The sequence below is a fragment of the Rhipicephalus microplus genome, chromosome 1, assembly GCF_043290135.1.
Source record: "Rhipicephalus microplus isolate Deutch F79 chromosome 1, USDA_Rmic, whole genome shotgun sequence".
NCBI classification, from domain to species: Eukaryota; Metazoa; Arthropoda; class Arachnida; order Ixodida; family Ixodidae; genus Rhipicephalus; species Rhipicephalus microplus.
Window position 1 is genome coordinate 21,030,158 of NC_134700.1, and position 23,624 is coordinate 21,053,781.

The 23,624-nt window shown below is 43.4% G+C and overlaps 1 protein-coding gene across 9 annotated transcripts in view; it reads right to left on the minus strand.

The window, feature by feature from the left end:
* Duox (dual oxidase) overlaps nt 1-23,624 on the minus strand; it is a 545,810-nt gene that overhangs the window by 316,567 nt on the left and 205,619 nt on the right. For all 9 annotated transcript variants that reach the window (XM_075889290.1, XM_037429312.2, XM_037429311.2 and 6 more), the window contains 3 exons: nt 13,924-14,111; nt 1,238-1,439; nt 150-316 (listed from right to left, as the gene is read on the minus strand). In XM_075889290.1, coding sequence (XP_075745405.1) covers nt 150-316; nt 1,238-1,439; nt 13,924-14,111 — 557 coding nt within the window. The remainder of the gene's footprint in view (nt 1-149; nt 317-1,237; nt 1,440-13,923; nt 14,112-23,624) is intronic.

Below are 23,624 nucleotides of genomic sequence, written 5' to 3' on the forward strand. Positions count from 1 at the left end.
TTCTGAACTGTCCTGGCTCTGTGCCAAGAACGCCATGGCATGAGTGCTGCCTTTCAATAGGCAGCACCAACTTTTCTTACGGCTTGTGCCTTTAGGCATTTCAGTGAGCAATAAGCAGCTAGAAGGAGACAGTTACAAGGCTCACTTACTTGCAAAGCGGCAATTACATGCCTCCTGGCATGCAGAAAAATGTCTTCGTCAGTCCAGTCTGGATGTTCCTCCTTGATGCGTAGGGCGTGCACGTTGTGGTACCGAAAAAACAGAATTCCAAAGGCCAGCAGGCCTGGATTCTGGTTTGTGCGTGGATCACCCAGAACTGCGTTATTCAAAAGACAAAGATCACCGTTTGTGAAATACTTCATGAAATGCACGAGCAAGCAGTGAGCGCTGGGCCAAAACATAACTGCTTTTCACATAGGTGAATGCACCCTCATTTTCTTCGACCACTGCATGTTTCCCACCCGAACAACTAATAGTAACGTCCGTCAGGAACCTTTTGTGAAACTTGGCATCCATGTCTGTGTAGAGCGCGGGAGCAGCCGGTATTGCTCTGCTAGGTTACACCTCACAGCAGCTGCGGCCTCTGGCGTGTGCTCAGGAGCATGTGTGGCCTAATAGACTTGCTGACCTGCTGAGCATAAACAGTGGCTCGCCTCTTCCTTCAAAAACTGCAAAAACATGAGTATATATTTCAAAAATCCAAATTTACTACTTCTTTGAAGTATTGTGATGAAAACACTGACAATGTCCCAAGATGTCAGCACTCTTTGCTGTTTATAGCTTCCCCGGCCCAGCTTTTTCTCTAGAGTCTGTATATTAACTCTATGGTTTAACATAGAGTGGCTCAAACGCCTGTGCAGCCATAATGCAGTCTCCAGGAAAGCGTTAAAAAATTGCCCTGTATCTGCATGTTTCACAAACATCACCGAAAGATGATTGTCTTTCGTTTGGAGAGAGCGAAAAAAACATTTATTTGATGCTCTGTGGGAGAAAACCGGTGAATGGGATACTGGAGGCGCTGTGTGAGACAGAAGCGCCATCTGGCAGTAATCTGCCAGATGGCGCTTATGAATGGCCTACGATATAGCGCGCGTGCGGCGTGCGCACGAAATCTTGAATTACCACTGTCACTTAGCCCAAGCTTATGCCAGAAAAAAAAACTCGTACACATACTAGCACAGGCTTCCTGGAATAATTATTTGGTGAGGTTTCCCAATCAGAGCAAGCAAGTACTCACTGAACATGCGCTCCGGGTTCATGACGCCCAGGTAGCGCGCGGGCGGTGAGTTGAAGAGCGGGACGCGCTCCTTGTTCTTGGGTGGCAAGCCGTTTTCCCCCACACGGAAGGTACCATTCTCGAAAGAGCGCATCGTGTTCGCCCACGTCTCGCTCGTGCTGTACACGTACGAAGCGTCGATCCAGCTGGTGGCAAGATTCGTCTGTGATTCAGTGAGGAAATAGGAAGAAAAATAATAATAACAATAATAATAAGTTCTTTCAATAAAGCAGTACCTATGTCTAGACCAGCTAAAGCCAATCGCCTCACACTCAGCGAAGCAAAACGAAGCACGTTACATAGTTGATGTTATGGGAAAACAGCGCTGCTCATGTGGGGCACCTACCCTTCCTTCATGCACACTTAAAATTTACATGATGCGCTGCCCTGGCGAGCTGGCTGAGAACCAGCTAGTAGGGTAGAGGCACCACAGGGTGTACTTTGGGCATGTTTTACTGTGCCCTCGTACACGTCGCTTGCACTGAAACCCATGGTGAACTCCGTTCTGCATACCTCCAGCTTTGCCCTGTGTTCCTCATGTTGTAGGTACTTGGGCAGGCGCAATAACAAGGAAGAATTGGACACTTCACTGAAAACTGGGACGCAGCGAGCGAGCACAGATTCCAATAATTATTCTTTCCTACCATTTCAGCGATGTGTTGTGCGCGGTTAGATACTTTCGCGTGACCGTGCTGTCGAAAGGACGGACGCTGTTTGATTTTAAGTACGTCTATGACGGGGAAGAAACAGTGTGACTTGTCGATGTATGCCAAGCATTGTATGGCGAAAACTTACAAGTAAGTGTGTTCGAATAGCGCTTGCAAAGCTCAATGTAGTGTGCTGGTTGCTTGTTATGCACTCGCTTTAAAGTAAAATTCGTAGTTTCTCAGGCACCACAGAAGTAGCATTCGGCCCAGTGACAGCTATTTTGAACGAGGATATTACATTTACGTAGTTGGTAGTCACAGCTCTTGCACTATATATAACAGAAACTGTTTCCCTATGCCCTCTTCCTTATGGTATGTTCAATGACTAGCGTGAACCCACAAATTCTCGCATCTCAGTCTTTCAAATCAGTTTTTGAAGCTGACGGTGAATCGTGAAATGAATGTCTAAGGCAACTTTCACATGAAAGGCCAGTGTGATGCGAAGAATAGCAATGTTAGCCGAAATGCAAACATGTCGCAGCAGTTGTGCTTTAACATAGTCAACTCCCCGCCATCTTCAGGGTGTTCGCAAGCTTAAGGTCTGTCGTCGTCTAAGCCTGATACTTTAAAAAAAAGAATGCCTTTGAACAACCTGGCGGTAATTGACTTTGTTGTGATTCCATGGTTAACATGCAATGTGTGATCAGTGATGCAATATGCGTGGATTATCAGGGTTTTCCTAGCAATAATCGTCTCGTAACCAGCCTGGAACTGTGAACGTGACAGATCTAATGCCGTATTTACACGAACTTGACGCGAGCTTTTATTTTTCTTTAATATTTTTTATTTTTGCAACTAGAGTCGACCCTCCCGTACCGAGTAGCGCAACTCAACTTTTTTTTTCTTTCTAGATGTAAGTAAATGTCACTTTTCATGTTACAATCATGGCTGTATTACAGTAGAATAAATACGGTATCTGTAATACAGTATGAGATGCAATGCTTGCACAACAAAAGTTTTCATGTGATTTCTTGAACATTTTCAAGGCAGGTTTTAATTAAAAGACTTGTAATATTTTCCAGAGCACCAGCACATGTGCATTGATGGAAATCGATGCCGAAAGGAGTCAACTATGCATGTTCTGGATTTTTTGTTCTGTTATTAAAAATACTTTTAACTTTAGCATTTGGTTAACTTTAGCATTTGTTCGTAAGGCCAAATATTTCCAATCGCACTCGCCAGGGTGGCACTCAATGTCAACAGAAACTACAGTGTAGGTTCTCATAGTATGGATATAATCACATTTGTCTAGAGCAGCGGATCGCGTGGCTGTCGACTTTCTTGTCGCCCGCAGCATCTACCTGTTCGTGCTTGAATTATAGCACAAGGACCCAGCATGAAGTACATTTGACCATGTTTGGTATGATTATGACATTGGTCTTTGCGCATTTCTGGAGAACACGGCAGCTGAAGCGTTTAGCAGGCCACTCTTAGACAAATGTGAATCTATTTGTGCAGGACATAAGAGGGGTGGTAGGACAAACAATTAGTGTGCTTAGCAGTGACAAGGCATGCACAGACAAGTTATGAGCATTATACAGTATTTACAGAAAATAGTGCCACAGAAATAGTAAATCTCAAAACGGTAGGAGGGGGAAAATGGAAGCTTGCGACAAAAAATCTGTAAACAGGGGTTGTGTCAGAACGTCGGCTCAACACAACTCCTGTTTACGAATTTTTCAGGAACTGTAAATGAAAGTCGAGTTATGCTGATTTATGATTTCTGAAGCAGCAGTGAAGCTTCGTGGTGAATCACCAGGACAAAAATAGTAACAAGCAAATCTCTTTCATAAATTGTGGCATGTGATCTGCGGTCAAGTACAGAAAGACACGCGAGGTAAATCCGAACTCCGAAATAGGCACATACAAATAAAAGCACTCACTTTTCTGCATACTACAACGAGAACCAATTTTCGTGACTTAAAGAGAGCGTCATAACTTGGGAGGCTTGGTAGCCTGAAGGAATTCAACTCTCAAATTTTTATGCTAATACCATTATGAGCTGAAACAGGTGGTACATACGTGTAGATATGGACATTGTCGTTCTCTATGCCTACTCATTTCTAGCAAGATTGTTTGATTAACGCTTTTGTACTCCCATTTAGGTCTAGAAAACTCCATATAAGCATCTGTTTGATACTCTAAATATTTATACCTGCTATGTTCAAACAAATGGGCTATCGATTAAGGGCATGCCAACGTTATTTATTACGCAGTTTGCCCGAAATAATATTTTTTTACATCAACAGTCTAACATTTAACCACAATATGATTATGAGGAGCGCCGTAATAGAGTGCTGCTGCAATATCAATAATTTGGTGTTTTTTAATGGGCATTCATACCTCACAATACACGTGTCTCAACCATTTTGCTTCAATTAAAACCTGACAGTTGCGACCGGGATTTAACCCGCCACCTTCACGTCACCGTAACTACTACACTATCACGGTAACCCAAAACATCGTTATGTTCTTTTATGTTCTGATCATTAGTTTGACTCCCTGCATCATTATATTTATCTCCATGTTAAATGCGTTTACATAATCCTGTAGTTATTTTGTTGTTCATCTGTATTTCCGCCCCTCCCCTCTATAATGTACAAATGTACCCTGAGGGTTTTACAAATAAATAAATAAATTTATTAATTAATGTGGTCTATATTTGAACAAACATTACGCTTCTCCCCTCTAACTTCGTAGATTGCCGTAGGTTCCCATGAATTTTCTGCCAATTTTTCTGTTTTGCCTGTCCTGTTCGTGTTTTGCAACGGCTTCCAAAAGTGGTCCTTTGGTATTGTGCTCTATAGTTCGTTGATAATGCCAGTAGAAATGCCATTTTAACAAGGGCCTGTGCATTTTGGGATGTTTCCCATTGCATTCTTCCAGCTCTTCTTCTGTTGTGCCTTCCTGCATAGTTTTACCCGCCGGAAAAGACCTCTGGACTTTCTAAATAAATTGATTTTTACCTTCCATATGCTAACTAAGCTCATGACACTTTTCCACTTAATTTCATCCAGCCAGCCAAAAGCCACTTCTTAGAGTTTTGCGATCAACAGAACTTGAAAAACGACTATGACGCTTGACCCGTGCTTGAGCGTGTGCACAATTTCTTTTTTTTTCTCTTTAACCAGTCCCCTTTTCTTTTTCTCTCCATTTGAATCAATCAATAAATCAATTTCCTTTTAAAAAGAGAAGTACAGGACACTAAAAGCTCGAGAGCTTGACGAGGTCCCGACCCTGTTATAAGTTGGCAGTGCAGCAGGAATAACAAACAATCATGCATAAAGAATACCAAACTCATAGGTACGTACTATATCATTGCATAAAGTAGTACAAAATTTATGGAGAAAGTGTTCAAAATAGAAAGAGAATAGTGAATTATATAGTCATGAAGCGGTATGAACATGGAAAAGCAACAATCGATAAGAAGAATGGCGAAAATTCAGAGAGATGTACTATTCAGGAAAATATTGTTTGATTGATATGTGGGGTTTAACGTCCCAAAACTACCATATGATTATGAGAGACACCGTAGTGGAGGGATTTGAAAATTTTGACCACCTGTGGTTTCTTAATGTGCATCTAAATTTGAGCACACGGGCCTACAGCATTTTTTCCTTCATCGAAAATGCAGCCGCCGCAGCCTGGATTCAATCCCGTGACCTGCAGGTTAGCAGCCGAGCACCTTAGCCACTAGACCACTGCTGCGGGGCATTTATTTAGGAAAATAAATGAGCTGGGTGAAGCCTTTAATGTGACAGTTTTGTTTACACAAAGGATCAAAGTTTCATAGTTTGAGAAGTTTAGCCTATAGGACAATGACTGCTCTTTATATACAGTTCTAGGAGTGAGTACAGTTCAAACATATTTGAGCCAGAAGAGTCGAACTTATCAGTTCACATTTAGCTTAGCAAGATTATTTGTGGTATATGCCATGCTTAACAAACTCTTCATAAAATATCAGCCTAAAAATGTACAAAGAAAAAAATTGGAAGAATTTTATATTTTGGAAAAAGAAGTTTTGTAGAAAACAGATAATGTACAGCAGCAATATATCCTAAGGCTCTTTTCTGTAGTAAGTACAACTTGCACAAACTTCTCAATCCTGTAGTACACAACACTGTATATCATAATTTTCACCTTAGCAGAAAAAATAGATCACATACTTGCAAGAACATCAATCGCAGATGACATTTTAGAGTGTAGACTATCAACGTGTACATTGCCCATAAGGTGCCATGAAAAATGCACTTCAAGGATACTAATGGAATCAACCACATCTAATTAATGACAGCCCAGAAATAAACTGATCATGTTCTATCTCCTTATCCAGTTCAGAGAAGCAGACCGGAACTTTTTTTTTCTGGTTAACCTCCCTGCCTTTCACTAAACCTTTCCGCATCTTTCTAATTTCATCCTTCATATAGCTCACATCACTGCACTGTGACAGGCTTCCCACCTAGTGTCTTAATGTAGCTCAAAAATATTCTGGGCGAAGCCTTCTTTGCTTTTTTTTCTTTTTTTTTATGTTTCATTGTCAACCAGAGTTCATTTTTACCGTTAACTTTTGCCCCCATCTATTTCTGTAAAGTGAAGCTTTCTCTAAATATTATTCCCATGTTTCGTTGAATACTCCATGCTGTCGTTACTGCTTTTCAGCTTTTCTAAACCCCCGTGATGCTTCACGTTGCTTCCCGAATTCTCTCGTTCCACCAGCTTTTTTATATTCTTTTTCCTTCACAGGAAATAGTTTTTCTCTCGCTTGCCATTAGAGCTAACAGCTTACTACAATGCCAGTTCTTACCTGGTATTTTGCCTACCGTTTCATCGAATGAAGCATCTAAACTTGCTATTTGCTTGTAACTGAAGTATGAGCAGCCAGAATTCAATTCTGTGCTCTCTTCTCCTGTTCTATATCTCATTTGTAATATTTTGCGATAATGATTGAAACCCAATTTTTCAATCTGTCCCTCGTTCCTGCTCATTTCACTGTTTGCCTGTTCTAATTCACCTTGCCGATTTTCAGTACTTATTCCACCGTTGAATTTAGCTTTTCTCTCTTGGCCTAGCATCGGCTAGTCTTGTTCTATTGCAACCCATTCTACATATCTATGATTATCATCATTCTCTCTCTTTCTGCCCTAACCTCCCAATGTCCGCCAACGATGCCAGCTTCTCCTCTGCATAAACATCGACCTTCAGAACACTCGACGGTCCTTTGAAACATAGCTGTACAGGTGCACATGTGTTTGCGCTTCATCGTGGCTGAAATCCTCAGTTCCGGCGACACCCCATGTTCATGCATGGGTTGTCGCCAATCAATGGCTAGTTGGGCTTCAATAACTTCACAATGAAAAATAGTAGGTGGAAAGAAACAAACGAGGATTACCCAGCTAAAGCCTAGCAACGACCTGAAGGAAACCTAAAGCAACCTGTGCCACCTAACTCATGTCTAGACACTATTCAATTGAATGCAAATTTGCATTTATCTGACAAAACTGCAAAGCCGCCAAGGCTAAAAGCTGTGGGAATAGACCACTGATATCCTGTCAACATATAAATAAGATCCATACGTCTACATCTATCAATAACATCTAATCGAGATCCCTATAATTTGCCATCTTTACAGTCTAGAAAGCCTACGTATTATTAACGTCGTATGCACTTCTCTCTTAGACAAAAACTAGACATCACAATATAATGTCACAAATAATGTAGAACTTTCTCCTTCTAAAACCACTTTAGTTGACGTTTAGAATGATAAATATATACTGGCACGTAAAATCTAGAAAATGCTCGAACATAAATGGACATGTAACTTTCGAGCTTGTGTAATGCATACACTTACATGCGCGAGGAAACATAACAAGCTAACGTCCATAAAACTAACATGCGTCACGTTAGTGCTGCTGTACATGAATAGCGTGAAATCATGCAACCCAAAGGTGCTTTTAGGCCTGAAGCACTTTAGGAGCCCATGGGCTATATTCCCTTGACATAACGCAAGCAAAACCACAAAGATAGAAAAAATGAATTAAGTGAGAAATCTAAAGATATAAAAAAAGAAGAAATAGGTAATAAAGTAGGAAGGGCGCAAAAAATAGACAAAAAATAGAGAAAAAATAAAGACAGAAGTTCAAAAAGAAAAAAAAAGAGAGAGGACAAAACGAAGCTCAAGGGAAAAAAAAAAGCCGACTTGATCCCAGTCCCGCACTTCCTTCAGACTTGCTGCGCATATAGTTTTGTGTAGTAGAGACCTGCGCTCCCACTGCAGCCTGGCTCTTAACTGGTGTGCTACACTTATAAAAAGCATCAACACCATGAGGCTGGCCTTGGCCTTAAATTTCTTGTCTGACAGCAATCCAGCCAGCCGCGCCCCGCCGCGGCGGTCTAGTGGCTCAGGAACTCGGCTGCTGATCCTCAGATCCTGGGTTCGAATCCTGGCTGCGGCGGCTGCGTTTTCGATGGAGATGAAAATGCTGTAGGCCCGTTTGCTCAGACTTGGGTGCACGTATAAGAACCCCAGGTAATCGATATTTCTGGAGCCTTCCACTACAGCGTCTCTCATAATCATGTGGGGGTTTTATGACATTAAATCCCATGTATTTATTTTCTTATTTATTAATACTGCAACTCCTTCAGGAGTTTTAGCAGGGTGGGATACAATGCATGAACAAAAATACATAATAAGATTTATGTACAGAAAAATTGCAATAATAATAATAATAATAATAATAACAACAATAATAATGATAAATATCAATCAATATGGCCAGCTTTCGCCTTTGATGTTTTTTATAAAGTACAGCTAAGTGGCAATGAGCAAGACTGCCACGAGACTGCAGGTCTAACACATCAACTACATGCGGTAAGCATGCGAAGTGCATAAAAAGCCTTTTATTTACTAAATGACAATGTCTATGTATATCTATTGAATGTCCATTCAGTGCCCACGTGCAACGTACCTACAACCTTACTCGGTTGAGCTTTTCATAGTCGTGAGTGCATGTAATCTTCATAATTTGGATTTCTATGAATATCTAAAAGACATTTACAATGTGCACGAGAAACATACCATGGATATTTGTGGTTCACTGGATAAGAAGTGCCCGTCCCGCGCCCTCGTTGACCCATCACTACAAGACAACGAAGATGAGGTCTACTTCTTGAGAATCTTAAACGTCAATGACTTCGCCGATCGACAGCCAGCCAAGTCGGAACTCAATGTTCTTTTGAACTACCTCGAAGACATGATTACCGTTGTTCCAAAGATATCCACAGGGGGACTGGTGTCGTTTTCCCTGCGAAACGGTGTCCCCCTAAAAAAGACTTCTCGCCACATAAGGCGAACTACCTCATCATAGTACCTTCAGCGTTGCATTCAGAAGTCCTGGTTGCTCTGCATGACGGCCAGATGGCTGGACACTTTGAATTTTCCCATATCGTCGCGAGGTTATAAGAACTACTGGCCCTGTCTCACAGCCAAGTCACCCCCTACATGAAAACCTGCAGAGACTATGCTTTTGCTATATGACCTGTCCAAACTGGAAGAACGAATAGGAACGAACACACACAAAAGTGCTGATTGACAAATGCTTTTATTTCTTCGAAGAAATAAAAGCACTGGCAGTTGAATATGTACTATATCAATATGTACTATACCAATATATATATATATCAATGTACTATATCAATATGTTCAATATGTACTATATCACTTGAAATCCTTTTTCTCTTTCTGGTGACGTGTACGAGATGTATTCGAACATGTTTCTTTTATCCGTGACCTATGCGGGATGTATTCTGACACAGTTTTGCGTTTTTGTTTTTGTTATTTCCATATAGAATGCGTCTTGAGCGTACAGTGTGAAATTTGTTTCCACATATGTTCTTTGTACGTGCCAGATAAGTAACCCCAACTCCTGTCTAGGCCCTTGGGCTGACAGTATGAATAAATAAATAAAAAACAAAAATAAATAATTACAAGGCACATACATGTCGTGACGGAGTGTATTTTTGAAAGAAATATACTTTCTTAGCATGCAAGGAACGTTTTCAGACGGAAGCCGAGAGATAGGACAGAGCGTACACTTACAACCAATTTTACTGCACAGATGGCGGGAATATATATACATTCAAGAAGGCGAGGAGATCATACACAAATGAAAGGACGATTGATGGCGCATGCCCCAGACCACCTTATTCCTAACCTGAAATGACAACCTAAATGAGAAGATACTCGTATTCATTATAAGACAGATTGACGGACAAGACACTTAGACACTCAGTTCCTACTTTGCGAATCAAAAAAGCTTCATATATTTCACGTGCCCTCTTGTTCTTATACGTTGCCATTACTTGGCATTCATCAAACTTCGGTGTGCACCCACAATTTTCACAGTGACTTGCCAAGTGGCTGCCCACTAATACGCGCATCAGATTTGCATGCTCCAAAAGGCAATCGTTCAGACAGCGCCCCGTCTGACCGATATAGTATCGACCACATAATAAATAAATCAGATCCACAATGCCTACAATACATTCTACAAACATCTTTGCATGCTTCGTATTGCACCCAACATTTAAAGATCCTTTGTAGTTAACTCTTTTATAAAGAGAGCTCAGCTTGTTTTTTGCCGTGAAGACAACTTTTACCCCAGTTTTCTCAACAATTCTTTTTAAGCAGTTCGAAACTTTGTGCACATAAGGAATGGCAGACACTTTAGACTTTTGCAAGTCCTGAGATGCGTGTCGTGCATTCTTGCCCTGCTTAAATACATTCAGAAGGGATTCTGATATGCCCGAGAAAAAGTGATCAGGAAAGCCTGCTTTCCTAAGTCTGTGAACTTGGTTGCCAAAACTGGTCTGAACCTGGTGATGGCAAGACCTTGACAATGATGTCATCATACATGCTTTGGTGATTCCTCGCTTAACAAGCTTGGAGTGTGTGAACTAAAGGATAACAGGGCCTTCTTGGAGCGGGGAGCGTATTGCCAGCAAACACGTTCTGGCAGAAACAAAAGCTCCAAGTCTAGAAATCCAAGTCGGTTATTGTCAGGAAACTCTGTTGTCAGCTGCAGATTGGTCATGTTTTCAGAAAAAATGCTAAAAATCACTGCCTTGTGTCACACTGTCCTGCACCATAGAAGATTAAAAAATCATCAACATAACGGAATAACTAAACGGTATGTGTCTCAGCAACCCTCACTTGTATGCATTTGTCATAACGAGCCAATAAAATGTCACTGAGGACTGGAGCTAAACAAGAACCTATACACACGCCCTGTCTTTGAATGTACCATTTGTCATTTCTCGTGACGAACGAGGACTGCAAATAAAAGTTCAGAAGTTCAAAAAAGCTATCTACGTCGGTTCCACAAAGTTTACAAAAAACATCCTCACCATATCGCTGGATGCACTGTTTCACCTTCTCACACAGAATGTCCTGATGTAGGGAATAAATTAAGTCCTTAACATCCACGGAAAATGCACAGGCATTTAGGGGACAATCATCACATAGGAAGTCTGAGACGTCCTGGTGTTTCTTATGATGAACGGATCTTCAATGGTAAGGGCTGTAATATGCATTTTTAGATACTTTCCAACAAGTTTTTGCCAGGAGTCACGCTCCGATACGATGACCCAAAAAGGACACAGTTTCTTGTGGGTCTTGGCGATGAAGAAGACAGAGAGGCTTGTACCTCTGCATGTCCTCACCGACAGGGCCAATCTAGTGAGCCCAGCTATTTGGCACAGCTTCCCAGCTTCTCGCTTTACTTTTGCCAGAGCTACTTTTGGCAGTTCTCTGAAGTGCCCTGATAAGGCTGCTACCACCTTTTCTCTATAGAGTGGTTCTGGAACCAGAACAAACCCTCCTTCCTTGTCGGGCTGGAGTAGCTTGATGTCTGCTTTTTTAAGAGCAGACACGACATGCGGAATTTTCAAAGTTCCTTCTCTCATGGATTCCTTGGGCAGACACTTGACTGCCTGTTGAACGCAGCTCTCAAATTCACCAGCTTATGTTCTTCCCGAAGCCTGCCTGACGAGACTGAACAATTCAGTTCATCAAGCTTCAAATCGACGCAGTATTTTGGTCTGAGTTTTAGAAAGCACTCCACATCATTTGGAATCATTTCATTGCCAAGAACGACCACTTTCTGCCCCAAAAAGGGCAATTTCGATGTTTTCATTGGTAGCCTTATCACTATAAAACACTAAAGAAACTCAGCCGTTTGCGAGGCCTTCCGCAGATCCTGGTGGAACATTTTCTTCGCTTTCTTGAAGGGACCCTGCTTCAGGTTATTGGCAAGAAGAAAATTGATGAAAAATCTCACCTGTCTCCAAGCTTCTCTTTTTGGCATCTTGCATATCCTTTTCTTGTGGCCCCAGAAAGGTTGCAGTCCACCAAAAAGACGTGAAACTTCCGGTGGTAGGTAAGAATTCTTCACCGAAAAGGCGTAAAGCCTGGCTTTGCACGTTGCATCAACGATCAAACTTATGCACGCCAGTCTCGAACAGGCAGGGTAGAGAAAAGAGCACGATGTACTTGAAATATACTGCAAAAGAGTGGCTACTTGGGCTGGTTGGTATTGCATTTCTTTAAAGAAATATACTTTCTCAGTGTGCAAGGAACGTTTTCAGAAGGAAGATAGAGCCAAGAGATAGAACAGAGCGCACACTTACAACCAATTTTATTTCACAGATGGTGGGAATATATATACATACAAGAGGGCAAGGAGATCATACTCAGATGAAAGGACAAATGATAGCGCATGCACCAGACCACCTTATTCCTACCTTGAAATGACAACCTAACTGAGAAGATACTCATATCCATTATCCGACAGATTGACGGACGGGGCACTTCCCCAAAGGAAGGTAGGTTCCTTTTCACGTTCAACACACTGCTGTTCGTAAAAAAACATGACAATCACCCCGATGGCTCATTTTTTTGACCGAAGGCTTTCCTACAATATTGCACTAACAGCTTCCATGGCACAAGCTCTCTATTAGTCTCATAGTGCAGTACAATACACTGCTCTGGCTCAGTACCGGTAATGTCCAAAAGAGAAAAGGTGAGATATGTAAGGCATTTCCTGGAGTTTGTGGCATGCTTATTGGTACCTCATTAGGTAGGGCACCCGGTACCTAATGTCGCGGTCGAAGAGGTCGTGGCTATGACTCCCTGGTAATCTTAATCTGCAAAAGTCTTTCTCCTGGTTTCTATTTTTCATTCTTTCCTGACGGGCACTTTGCTAACATCACTTCTGTGATGGAAATGCCATAAATGAGGTCTTGCTGGACCCAAGCAAAAATAACTGGTGTCAGGAATGAAGCGCTTGGAACCCTTCATTAAGAGGTTCAATGATCCTCATTGAACCCCTCATTGATCCATGCGATGGCCTGTTCACGAGTGTGGTTGGGCAAGTGTCCAGTCTTGACTATAGTTTGTCTGGTAGAACAGCATCCAAAGCAAGCATCTATGATCGAGGTGCCACCCCGAGAAAAAAATGGAGTATTCGGGGAGCAGTTCTGCTACAGAACGATAATCCACATCTGACTAGCTCACGTTTTCTTTCTTGAGAACCCGGGGCTGGCCACTTTCTTATCAGGAATGCTACATCACACTGATAAACCGCGCCTACTTCACGACCGCAAACCACCAGGACCATGGTGATACCGCGAAAAAAGTACTCGAAGTAGATGACGATTATTGTTGTGTACAACAAACACTCCCCAAATGCTCTATTTTTTTAAAGTGATCTAGGCCGCTGCAATGTTATCAAGTCATTTTTCTTATTTATAACTGAAAGCAAAGATACTACTGCAGCCCAGGAAGGCCCTGCCGCTCAAGCGGCATGCTGTGCTGTGGATTCACTATGCATTTCTAGTAATAATAGGCATTTGTAAGAGCCAACTAATGCACGTGAGAATACTTGCCTGCTCGCGGGGATTGTTAGGTGACTGTCCAGTTTTCACGTCATAGTGGGCCCTGTGGAACGGCATGTATCGCTGACCTGTGCACTTGCTGTCGTACATTTCGTCGCAGCGGCTGATAGGAATGCGATGAAACTCGATAGGGCATCCCGGCTCACTCGCCATCAAGATCTCCGATGAAATAACTTGGCCTGGGAAAAAGCAGAGAATGCCGGCAAGAAGCCACTGAATAAAGCGACTGACAATATTGGTGCTGTTCGAGCAAATGTTGGCGCATGTTCTGCATTTCGGCCTTTTAGTATAACCAGTCCTATCGCTGTACGTTATTATTCCCTGCACCCTGTATATTTTTTTCCAAAGCAGGCTTATTATGTTGGAATGATCGAGTACCAAAGAGAAAAGCATGTATATAACCCCAGTACTATTAGTGCAACAACAAGAATTATCAAGTACGAAACAGCAAGAGATTAAAATATTTACAAACATTGTACGAAATCTAAGTATTACAGAACAACAACAGAACTTCTCTTAAAGCTTTTTCACAAAATATATAACAAGAAAAGTTTGAAATAAGACTCATTATGGATGTTTTATTTTGTTGCTTACGCATTTATTTATTATAAAAAGTAACTGCTCTAGAAGCGCCTGTGGGACATTGGTAGAACCACTGGCCGTGGGCACACATTCGGCCATCACTCCTGGTAACTTGTTGCATGCCTTGCAAGCAGGCAGCTTCGACATTTTGCCACCGAACTACCATCCCGATACACGGGACAAAGTTGTCCGCGACTATGGGCACCCTGCGCTTCCAACTTTCAGCAGATGGGAACGCCTTTCGCGGCAGTGCATGCATCCGTGAGGTGATATCAGCTTTTGAACGCGGTGACTTGTGGCAGCATTCATGCCAGCTCGTTCGTGTTTTTTCCACAGTTTTATGAAACATTTCTTCTTTAACGGTGGCTCCATGGCTCAGCTTTGCAGCAGGGAGATTTCTTGTGCTGTAATCTGTCACAGTACCTACAGCAATTCACCTGCAATGAAGTTTTACTGCTTGCCAAAAGCTCACTTGGAGGACACAGAAATGTTCACCATGACAAGTAAGACTTTTGTCTTTTTATTCAGTGCAGGCTGTTATGCTTTTTTTGATTGTGGGGAATTTTTTGGTCGCACGATTTCGTGCTTCGACATCGGCAGTCGCGCCACCCTCACCCCCACTGCGCATGCTCGCGTCTCGTGTCGGCCCAGAAAGACACCCGCAAAACTGTTGCTCCCCTCCCCCTCTCTTGCCTAAAGCGGACACACGCAGCACCTGCTAGTAAAAAACCAACTGCTCGTGCTGCACAACCATTCAATGGCCACCCCGTATATGAAGGTACTGGATCGCGTGTTAGGAATTTAAAATGACAAGTAATGATGATCTACATTATTTCGTGTACTTGTTTTTACATTGAATGGGTACCATGTGGACATAGTTAAAATTTCTTCATATTTCACCAACAGTGGTGGAACAGGCTGTGTGCCCACAAGAAATTGCAGAACTTGCAGTTGGCATTTAGTAGATAATGCTAAGGTCAGTAAACAGGAGCACACTGCCTACTGCCCAACTATAGTATTGCAATAGCAATTATATGGGTAGTCTCCGACTGGTTTTTGCCATTCACTGCCACCTCTGTCATTCACATATATGTATGTATATAGATAAATATAGATACGGAAAAGGATGCGCTAGCCGCCTCTCTCAGGGGAGCGAACACCACCTTTCCGGGCAGGGTCGTCTGCGTGCGTGCTTATCTCCAGAGTGAACAAAGAGGAGGGGGGGGTTCTCATGGTTGCTGCGCTATCGCGGCAACGATCAGCACGCAGCTTGTGCCCCCATAGCAGGTGGGAACTTCCACAGGCTGCGTTCTCAACACGAAAAAACGATGCCAAAAGTGTACCTGGAGCAGCCGTGCTCTCTTACACTAGCGTTTTGTAGCGTTGTAGAGTTACGTGAAATCGGATCTAAGTGAGTTGACTGCCAGCCTCACTTCGTATAACATTGCAATGTGTCGCTATGACAGCATCGCCGAAAATAAGTTACATTTGCCAGGGATTGGTGGACACGATGACATGATCACTGATGGAAAACAAACAGGTTTAATAACTATTCATACCGATTGCATCACGGCTTCTTTCCCGAGCGCGTCCTACCGCTCCGAACGCCAGACGTCACGCGATCTCTCTTTTCCGTCTCGCAAGCCAAGCACAGTTGATGCTTCCCCAATCCGACGACAGATGTCGCTAGTCTTTCAACTCACGCCGTTCTCTGAATTGTCGTTAGGTGTCGCTAGTTGCTCAGCTAACACTTAGCAAGCGCATGTTTACTACAAATATTATTGCTTTTAAAAATGCTAGCCTTGCATCGTAGAACATTCGAATATGTTTCTGCAGCATTTATCGCTCTGCCCTTTTGTCGAATATGTGGCTTTTTTCCACTTCCTTACAAACAGGTTGGAATAGCTCAATGATCTAAACGCTGAAAGGTACGGTAAAATATACACATGTTTTGCACGTTGTTTAGGCTTGACAACGATGAGTATGCCTTTTGTTCACGATGCATTAGATTCACAGTTTAAGTTTTTCGAGCTGGTACACATGTTTTTTGCTTATTCTCATGCTCATGTGTTAGTTTTGTTAGATTTAAATAACAAAAAAAAAACTACGCGCTAAAGTCAGTTTTGTAGGTAATTATTCATTTTTTACAGCAATATTGTTTTATTATAGGCAGCGTCTTCTGCGCCGCACGGCGCAGCAGCCATCCCCACACAGAAGTGGCTGCTGCACCGCACGAAAGTGACGTCACTTAAAAAAATATTACCTAAAGCTAGTTAAATGTGTAAACTATTCGTGCGTAATGCATTAAACCTACAAAACTTTTACTAAACAGGTGTTTAACGAGTCGATTAGCCTAGGTTTGTTATTTAAATACATATTACAAGTATTTTGAATACAGAGGGCGCCATGAGCGCTGCAGCTGCGAAAGGTAAACACTGCGAGATGATAGCCGCCTGCGATGTGTTAGGTGGTGAAAACTCCGATGAAATCGTGGTCATGGCCCAGGCCACTCCCAAGGAGGACTGGAGTGTCGTCGCTGCTTCATGTGATTGCTGGATGCTTAGTTGAACCTGGTGGTTGGAGCTAGCGCGGCCGTCCACCGCGCCGCAGCTTCATCTGAGTGTGTGCGCCATAAAGTTTCTCAGTATGATGTGCGGATTACAGTCGTTGGACGTACTGCATTTTCTAGATTGCAATGCCAAGCGTGGTGTTGTCAAAGGTGAAAGTGTTCTTCCTGCCGAGTTTTGCTTGTCGCGAAGTACAAGGTCGACGATGAAATAACTGCTTTCGCACGGTTCACGTGTGACTGACCGGATGCACATGCATGAAACCCCAGTGCGTCGGCAAAGTGTTGATATGATGGATGGAAACAATTTTATTGTAATGTTCTTACGAAGCCTGTGATCTCCGAAGGCCAGAGCTACTGCATTGCCGTCTGTTTTGTCAAGTGCGAACACGTACGGCCGTTCTCATCCGTTGCTACGTGAATGCTCCCGTGCTGTGACAGGCCGCGTGTGTTATTGAGCAAGGCAGACAAGCTGTTTTGTAGTTAGATGGGCTAACGCCGTCGGCACTTGCCCTTGGGCATTGTTTACCAAGTGCTGATCGCCGAGAACATTGCAGTGACACGTCAGTATTTTTAAAGAAAGCGGCCTGCCGGTTACCTCGTCAGGTGATGGTACACTAAGCGACATAAAAAAGTTGCCCGAGACTACGTTGCAGTGCACCTTTCTGTCATCAAAACTTTGATAAACCGTGGAAATCAACATTCCCGACACCTGTGCTGAAGAAACCAATGCAGCCAGCTGCATTCGAGTTTTTGTGTCTCGCCGATTAAGAGCACCAATTTGCAAAACACTTTATCATAATAAATATAGTCAATCCTGCAAGAGTCATCGAAGATCCATTATTAAAGGGCCTGTGGACGGGACCACCACCAGCAGCAAGTCGTGCTGATGAGGAGGCGTAAATGTTAAAACAATACATGCGTGAACAAAAAAAAAAGACAAAGTATTGATAACTGCAACGGGACTTGAACCACCAACCTCACCAGTTCATGTGTTGCTTTAACCAACTACGTCACAGCTGCCTTTTTTTTTTTTTCTTTATTGCCTTGCAAATCATGACTGTTCACATTTTACATATTTACATATTGGTCCATATTCAAGTGCGTCACAAAATACACCCACAGAATTTATTGAGGTACCGTCAGTTCTTGGCTGACTATTAATCAATACTTGGGCATTCGTAACAATCGCTCAATGCACCCAATCCAGTCTGGCACATCCTCTTGGCTTTTCAACATTTCAAGAAAATGGCACACAGATTTGCAAAAATATTGGCGCACAGCTAGCACTTCTACATCCGCGTTTTCAAAGGCACATCGGGTTTTCCATATACTGTGCAGGCCCAGAAGCATAAGATCATAAGGTACACCTGCCTCGTTTTTAACCGAAAGAAAACGGATGCCATGTGGACTTAACGGTAATTCTTTTTTCAAGGTTCTTTGCAGTATATCCCAGAAAAAGACCCCGCTCCAGCAATCTATAAACATGTGTTCAATTGTTTCCGGTTTATTACACAAGTGGCAATTTGTGCTCCATGGCACGAATATTCCCTTATCCTGCAACCACGTTTTAACTGGTAAGGTACCAGTATGTAATTTAAAGAAAAAAGTTTTGACTCCTGGCGCTACAAGCATTCTTTTAACACGTTTCAGAACATCCTGTCCTGGGCCTGCACAATATAGCTGACGGTACAATGGATCAGGCAGTAAAACATCGACAAGGTCTCTATACAATTTTTTACGTGGTACTTCAGCCAGATACTCCAACGAAAATCTTACTGACAAAAAGCGGAAAGACGAAACAACTTCTTTTAAATACCCTTGTATTGGTCCTTGCATATTTGATGATGATACGAGAAATCCCGGCAGCACTCTAGATAACCTTAGTTGTATAACAGTTCTCAAAAAGGGGTCATCCACATCACGCAGAAAAAGGAAACGATTGACAAGTTGTCTTATGTACAAATGAACTAATCCGAGTCCACCATCTCTAACTTTTCTGAAAAGGTTTGTGCGGCTTGATCTTTCCCATACAGAGCTCCATATGAAAATTGCAAATACTCTGTGTATTTTCTGTACACTTATTCTACTGCAGTGCAAAACCTGCATTACGTACCACAGCTTGCTCACCAGAAACAAGTTGCATGTTGTAGCCCGTGCGAATATCGAAATACCCCAACCTTTCCATTTTTCTACATCATTGCGCAATGCCTGTGTTTCTTTTTTCCAATACGGTTCACTGTCATGATAGAACTCCAGCGGCACTCCTAAATACTTCACTGGTGTTTCCTGCCATTTAATGTTTAGAAATACTCTTGGCGTGACGTCCCATTCCCCATGCCAGAAGCCAAGGCACTTATCCCAGTTCACGGCACTACCACTCGCCTGGCAAAAAGTTTTCACGGCATTTACAGCATGCATTATACTCTCATAATTTGTACAGAAAACTGCAATGTCGTCTGCGTATGCGAGGAGGCTAACCTCAGCTTCATGCAGTTTAAAGCCGCTTATTGCAGGGTTATTAATTACACTTAAGCAAAAAGGTTCAATGAAAACAGCAAAAAGCAGGGGCGATAGTGGACACCCCTGTCTCACTGACCGCAGCACAGGTATACGCTCACCCGCAGTTTTATTTAATACCAATCTCGTCGTGCATCCAGTGTAAGCCATGCGCACTCCTTCGCTAATCAAACTCCCTACGTTAATGTGCTCAAGTAATGAAAGGAGCACGTCGTGCGGCACGCTATCAAATGCCTTCTCGAGGTCAATTTGAAGCATGGCAACATTGAGATGCATAACGTCACAACTTTCTAAGATTGATCGTGCTATGTTTATGTTGGTCATTATTTTCCTTCCCTTTATGCCACAAGTTTGGTGGGGCCCAATCAGTTTTGTCATAACTGTCTGGAGTCTTCTGGCCAATATTTTCATCAATATTTTATAGTCAACATTAGTTAGGCTAATTGGTCTATATGCAGTAACACTTCTTAACTTCGCGGGATCTTCTGTTTTAGGTATTAAGACCGTGTGGGCTGACAAAAACGATGGTGGAAGTTGTTTACACTTAAAAGCCTCGTTAAATACCTCCCTCAAAATAGGTGAAACTACGCGTTTGAATTCCTTGTACACTGCAGCACTAAGGCCATCTGGTCCTGGAGACTTACCATTGTTTAACTTATCAATTGCTTTTTCAACTTCTCGCTCTGTTATAGGCAATTCTAAAATTTTCTTTCTTTCGTCATCAAGTCTTGGCATTAATGAAATGAAATCGCTATTAAAACGTTCTGCGTGTACACTGGTTGGTGTGAATAACTCTTTGTAATATTCGAAAAACGCACCGGATATTGCTTCTTTCGTATGGCAATATTCTATTTCTCTTACTTCACTTTTACAGGCATGTCTCTTCTCAGCTCCAAGAGCTCGTTTTGTTGGCATTTCTCCCGCTACCAAGTTTTCTGCTCGAGCTCGAATCAATGCTCCACGATAACGTTCTTGGTCTATCAACTCTAGCTTCTGTTTAGTTATGTTTATCTCCTCTGAAAATGTTCCGGCCTGAGTACATTCATCCGCTACTAACTGTTGCAAGTTTTCACGCAAACGCACTTCAAGTTCTTTTTCAGCATGTCTCAGGATACTGGCTCTCTCAAGTGCTTTCAGTTTAATGGTCTGTTTAAATATTTCCCACTTATGTCCCCAGGATTCAAGTGTTCTATTTGCTAAGTCTTCTATGCCCTCTAGAAAAATCCGATTAAACTCTTCATCCTTTAGTAGCTTTACATTAAATTTCCAGAGGTCCCAAGAGAAATGTTTGTTATTCCTTTTATGTTTACCCATTGAGAATGAAACCAAACAATGATCACTAAACGTAACAGGTGTAACTCTGTAATCATGGCACGAAGGAATGATTTCGGAAGACACATATACTCTGTCAAGTCTAGCATGGCTTGAACGCTGAAAGTGGGTAAACATAACCCCTTTTCCACTGCAAAGACATTCACCCACGTCCTCTAGCTGAGCTTTCGCCACCATATCAATTAGAACGGCAGTGCTTAAATCTCTGTATGGCCTGGAACTTGATTTATCTATACTCGAACAAACGCAGTTGAAATCCCCAGCCAAAATTAGTTTACGTTCACATTTTAAATACACATCAAGTTTTTCAAAAAACTCCTTTCGATCTTGAATCACAGTGGGTGCGTACACACAGATTACTCTCCATTTTTCTCTTGGTAGGGATAAATCACATATAATAAAACGACCCGCCTCGCAGGTAGTTACAGACTCCACTTTCGCATTAAGGCTCTGCCGAATTAACAAAAGGCAACCTGCAGACGCACCTACCACGTGACAAACGCACACATCAAACACTCTCGTGAAAGGCTGCACCATTCGCTCAGCGTGCTCTTCACTCTCTACTTTAGTTTCCTGTACAGCGACGATGTCCAGATCTTGTTCTATAATCAGGCGGTAAAGCTGGTTTTGCCGCCGTTTGACAGAAAGCCCACGTACATTTAGCGTCGCCAATCTAATCGTCGCCATCGTGATGAGAGAAAGCCGAGCGAAAGACGCTTACCTTACCAACACCTAAACAGCTGTCCGGCCGACGCTCAAGGCGTCGTCCCGTCGCCGCCGCGTGAAAGCGACGACGAACGCAGGCGGCCAGCACCCCGAGACTTTTTGGAGCCAGCCACTCGCCACTGCCCTTGATCTTCCTGGGTCAGACGCTGCTGGGACGCCGCGTCTCCCTCATTCAGGCGTCGCTTTACTGGCGTAGCTTCAACTGTATCCATGTCCGGAGTAGCGTCGGACCCGATGACTGGTTCAGCCTTGTGCTGGGTTTCCATTTGAGTCGAACGCCGTTGCGTTGGAGTGCCCACAACCGTATTTTCATCTGTGCCTTGTGTCTTGCTTAGGTGTCTCCGTCTTTTCCTCGCTGGTCGCCACTGCATGAGACGCCTCCTCTCCTGCCTTCGACGCCGCGGCCCTCTCTGCTTCCTCTTCATCCATGAGCAATTCACTGTGGTCGGCATTTGTTGCTCGACTTGCTGCACTGGCATAGGAACGAGTACAGTCCGCCTGCTCATGCCCAAAAGCGCACCTGGGCACCCTGCAGTCGCGACGAATGTGTCCCGTGTTCCGGCAACGCAGGCACAGCGGTGCTCTTCCTGGCACGACCACCAGTGCCATGCCGCTTCCGAGACGCATCTGGTGGGGTATGCGATCCGTAGTAACGCCTTCTTTAAGTAGTAGCCGAACGAATCTTGTGGTTGACTCAACTCCTTCGAAGTCTTCGTCTCTCCACTTGTCGCTGATAACTTCTTTCACTTCACCGTACTCCCGGAAAGCACGCCGTACAGTCTCTGCGTTGACGTCAAAGGCTACCCAATGCAACTTGAGACGCACCTCTTGCCTTTCTGGGTCGACGACGACGCAGGGCCGGTCTTTCACGGAGAGTAGGCCAGCGTCCAGAACTATCTTCTTGGCTTCATCTGTCTTCATGTTAAGAAGCCAGACGTGCGACATCTGATACGCTCCTATGCCGCTTACCTCTTGAATGATGCCTAGTTTCTTGAGCGGCTTTCGGAAGTCATTAATCCCGTACGGACGCGCTGCGATGTCGCAGTGCAGAACCAACGTGCGTCTGAGTCCTTCTCCTGTGGGCAGTGGTGGCAGAATTAAACGGTAGTCCTTGGGAAGCGATGTGCACGAGAAACCGCGGCCAGCGTCGGCCGCTGTAACAGCTCTTGAGGAGCCTGCCATCCTGCGTCCGCACACGTCGGTGACCAGAAGCAGAATCTACGTCACAGCTGCCGATCGGTTTGAGATGACAAACAAGCCGGTTTTGTATTGTTGTCACGCTAAACCTAACTAACGCTTTTGTTCACTTTTTTGTTTGGAGGTAATTTTAACTGCTTTTACCGTTATGTATAGACGTACCGCTAGACACTCCTGACTATTCAAACGGAACGCCTAACCGGAAATTGCATGACGTCACTTTCGTGCGGCGCAGCAGCCGTTTTTGTGTGGGGTTGGCTCGTGCGCCGCGCGGCGCAGCAGTCTCTGCCTTTATTATAGTTGCAACTGGCTCTCACATGATTCTGTCGTGACTTTGGCATTACTTGTTATTGATTCATTTTCGAATCTCTGCAGGTACATGGTCTCTACAGAGATTCGACAGCCTTCAGAGATTCGTCACTGCAGCCTTCTCTGCAGTTGGGGTCGCGTCATTGGCGCATCTTTATTGAGAAAGCTTAAATAGGTAACAGAAGTAAATAAAAATATGCCATTGAATAAACTATGGACCATCTCCCGAAGGGAACCCTGATGGGATGTGAAGCAGTTGCGGTGCACATGGCGTTGACCCGGTTGAAACCGGCGTTGATGCGGGTGCTGGAAGAATGGTTTAAAGCGACGCTCCGTGCAGCATTTATTCGAGTAAACGTTTGTTTGAAACGCAGACATGGGAAGGGGGACGCGTTGAAGGCGCTTGCGCTCGGCTCTCTTGGCTCACGTCTCATTGATGTTACTTGCGCGCCGTCTGTAT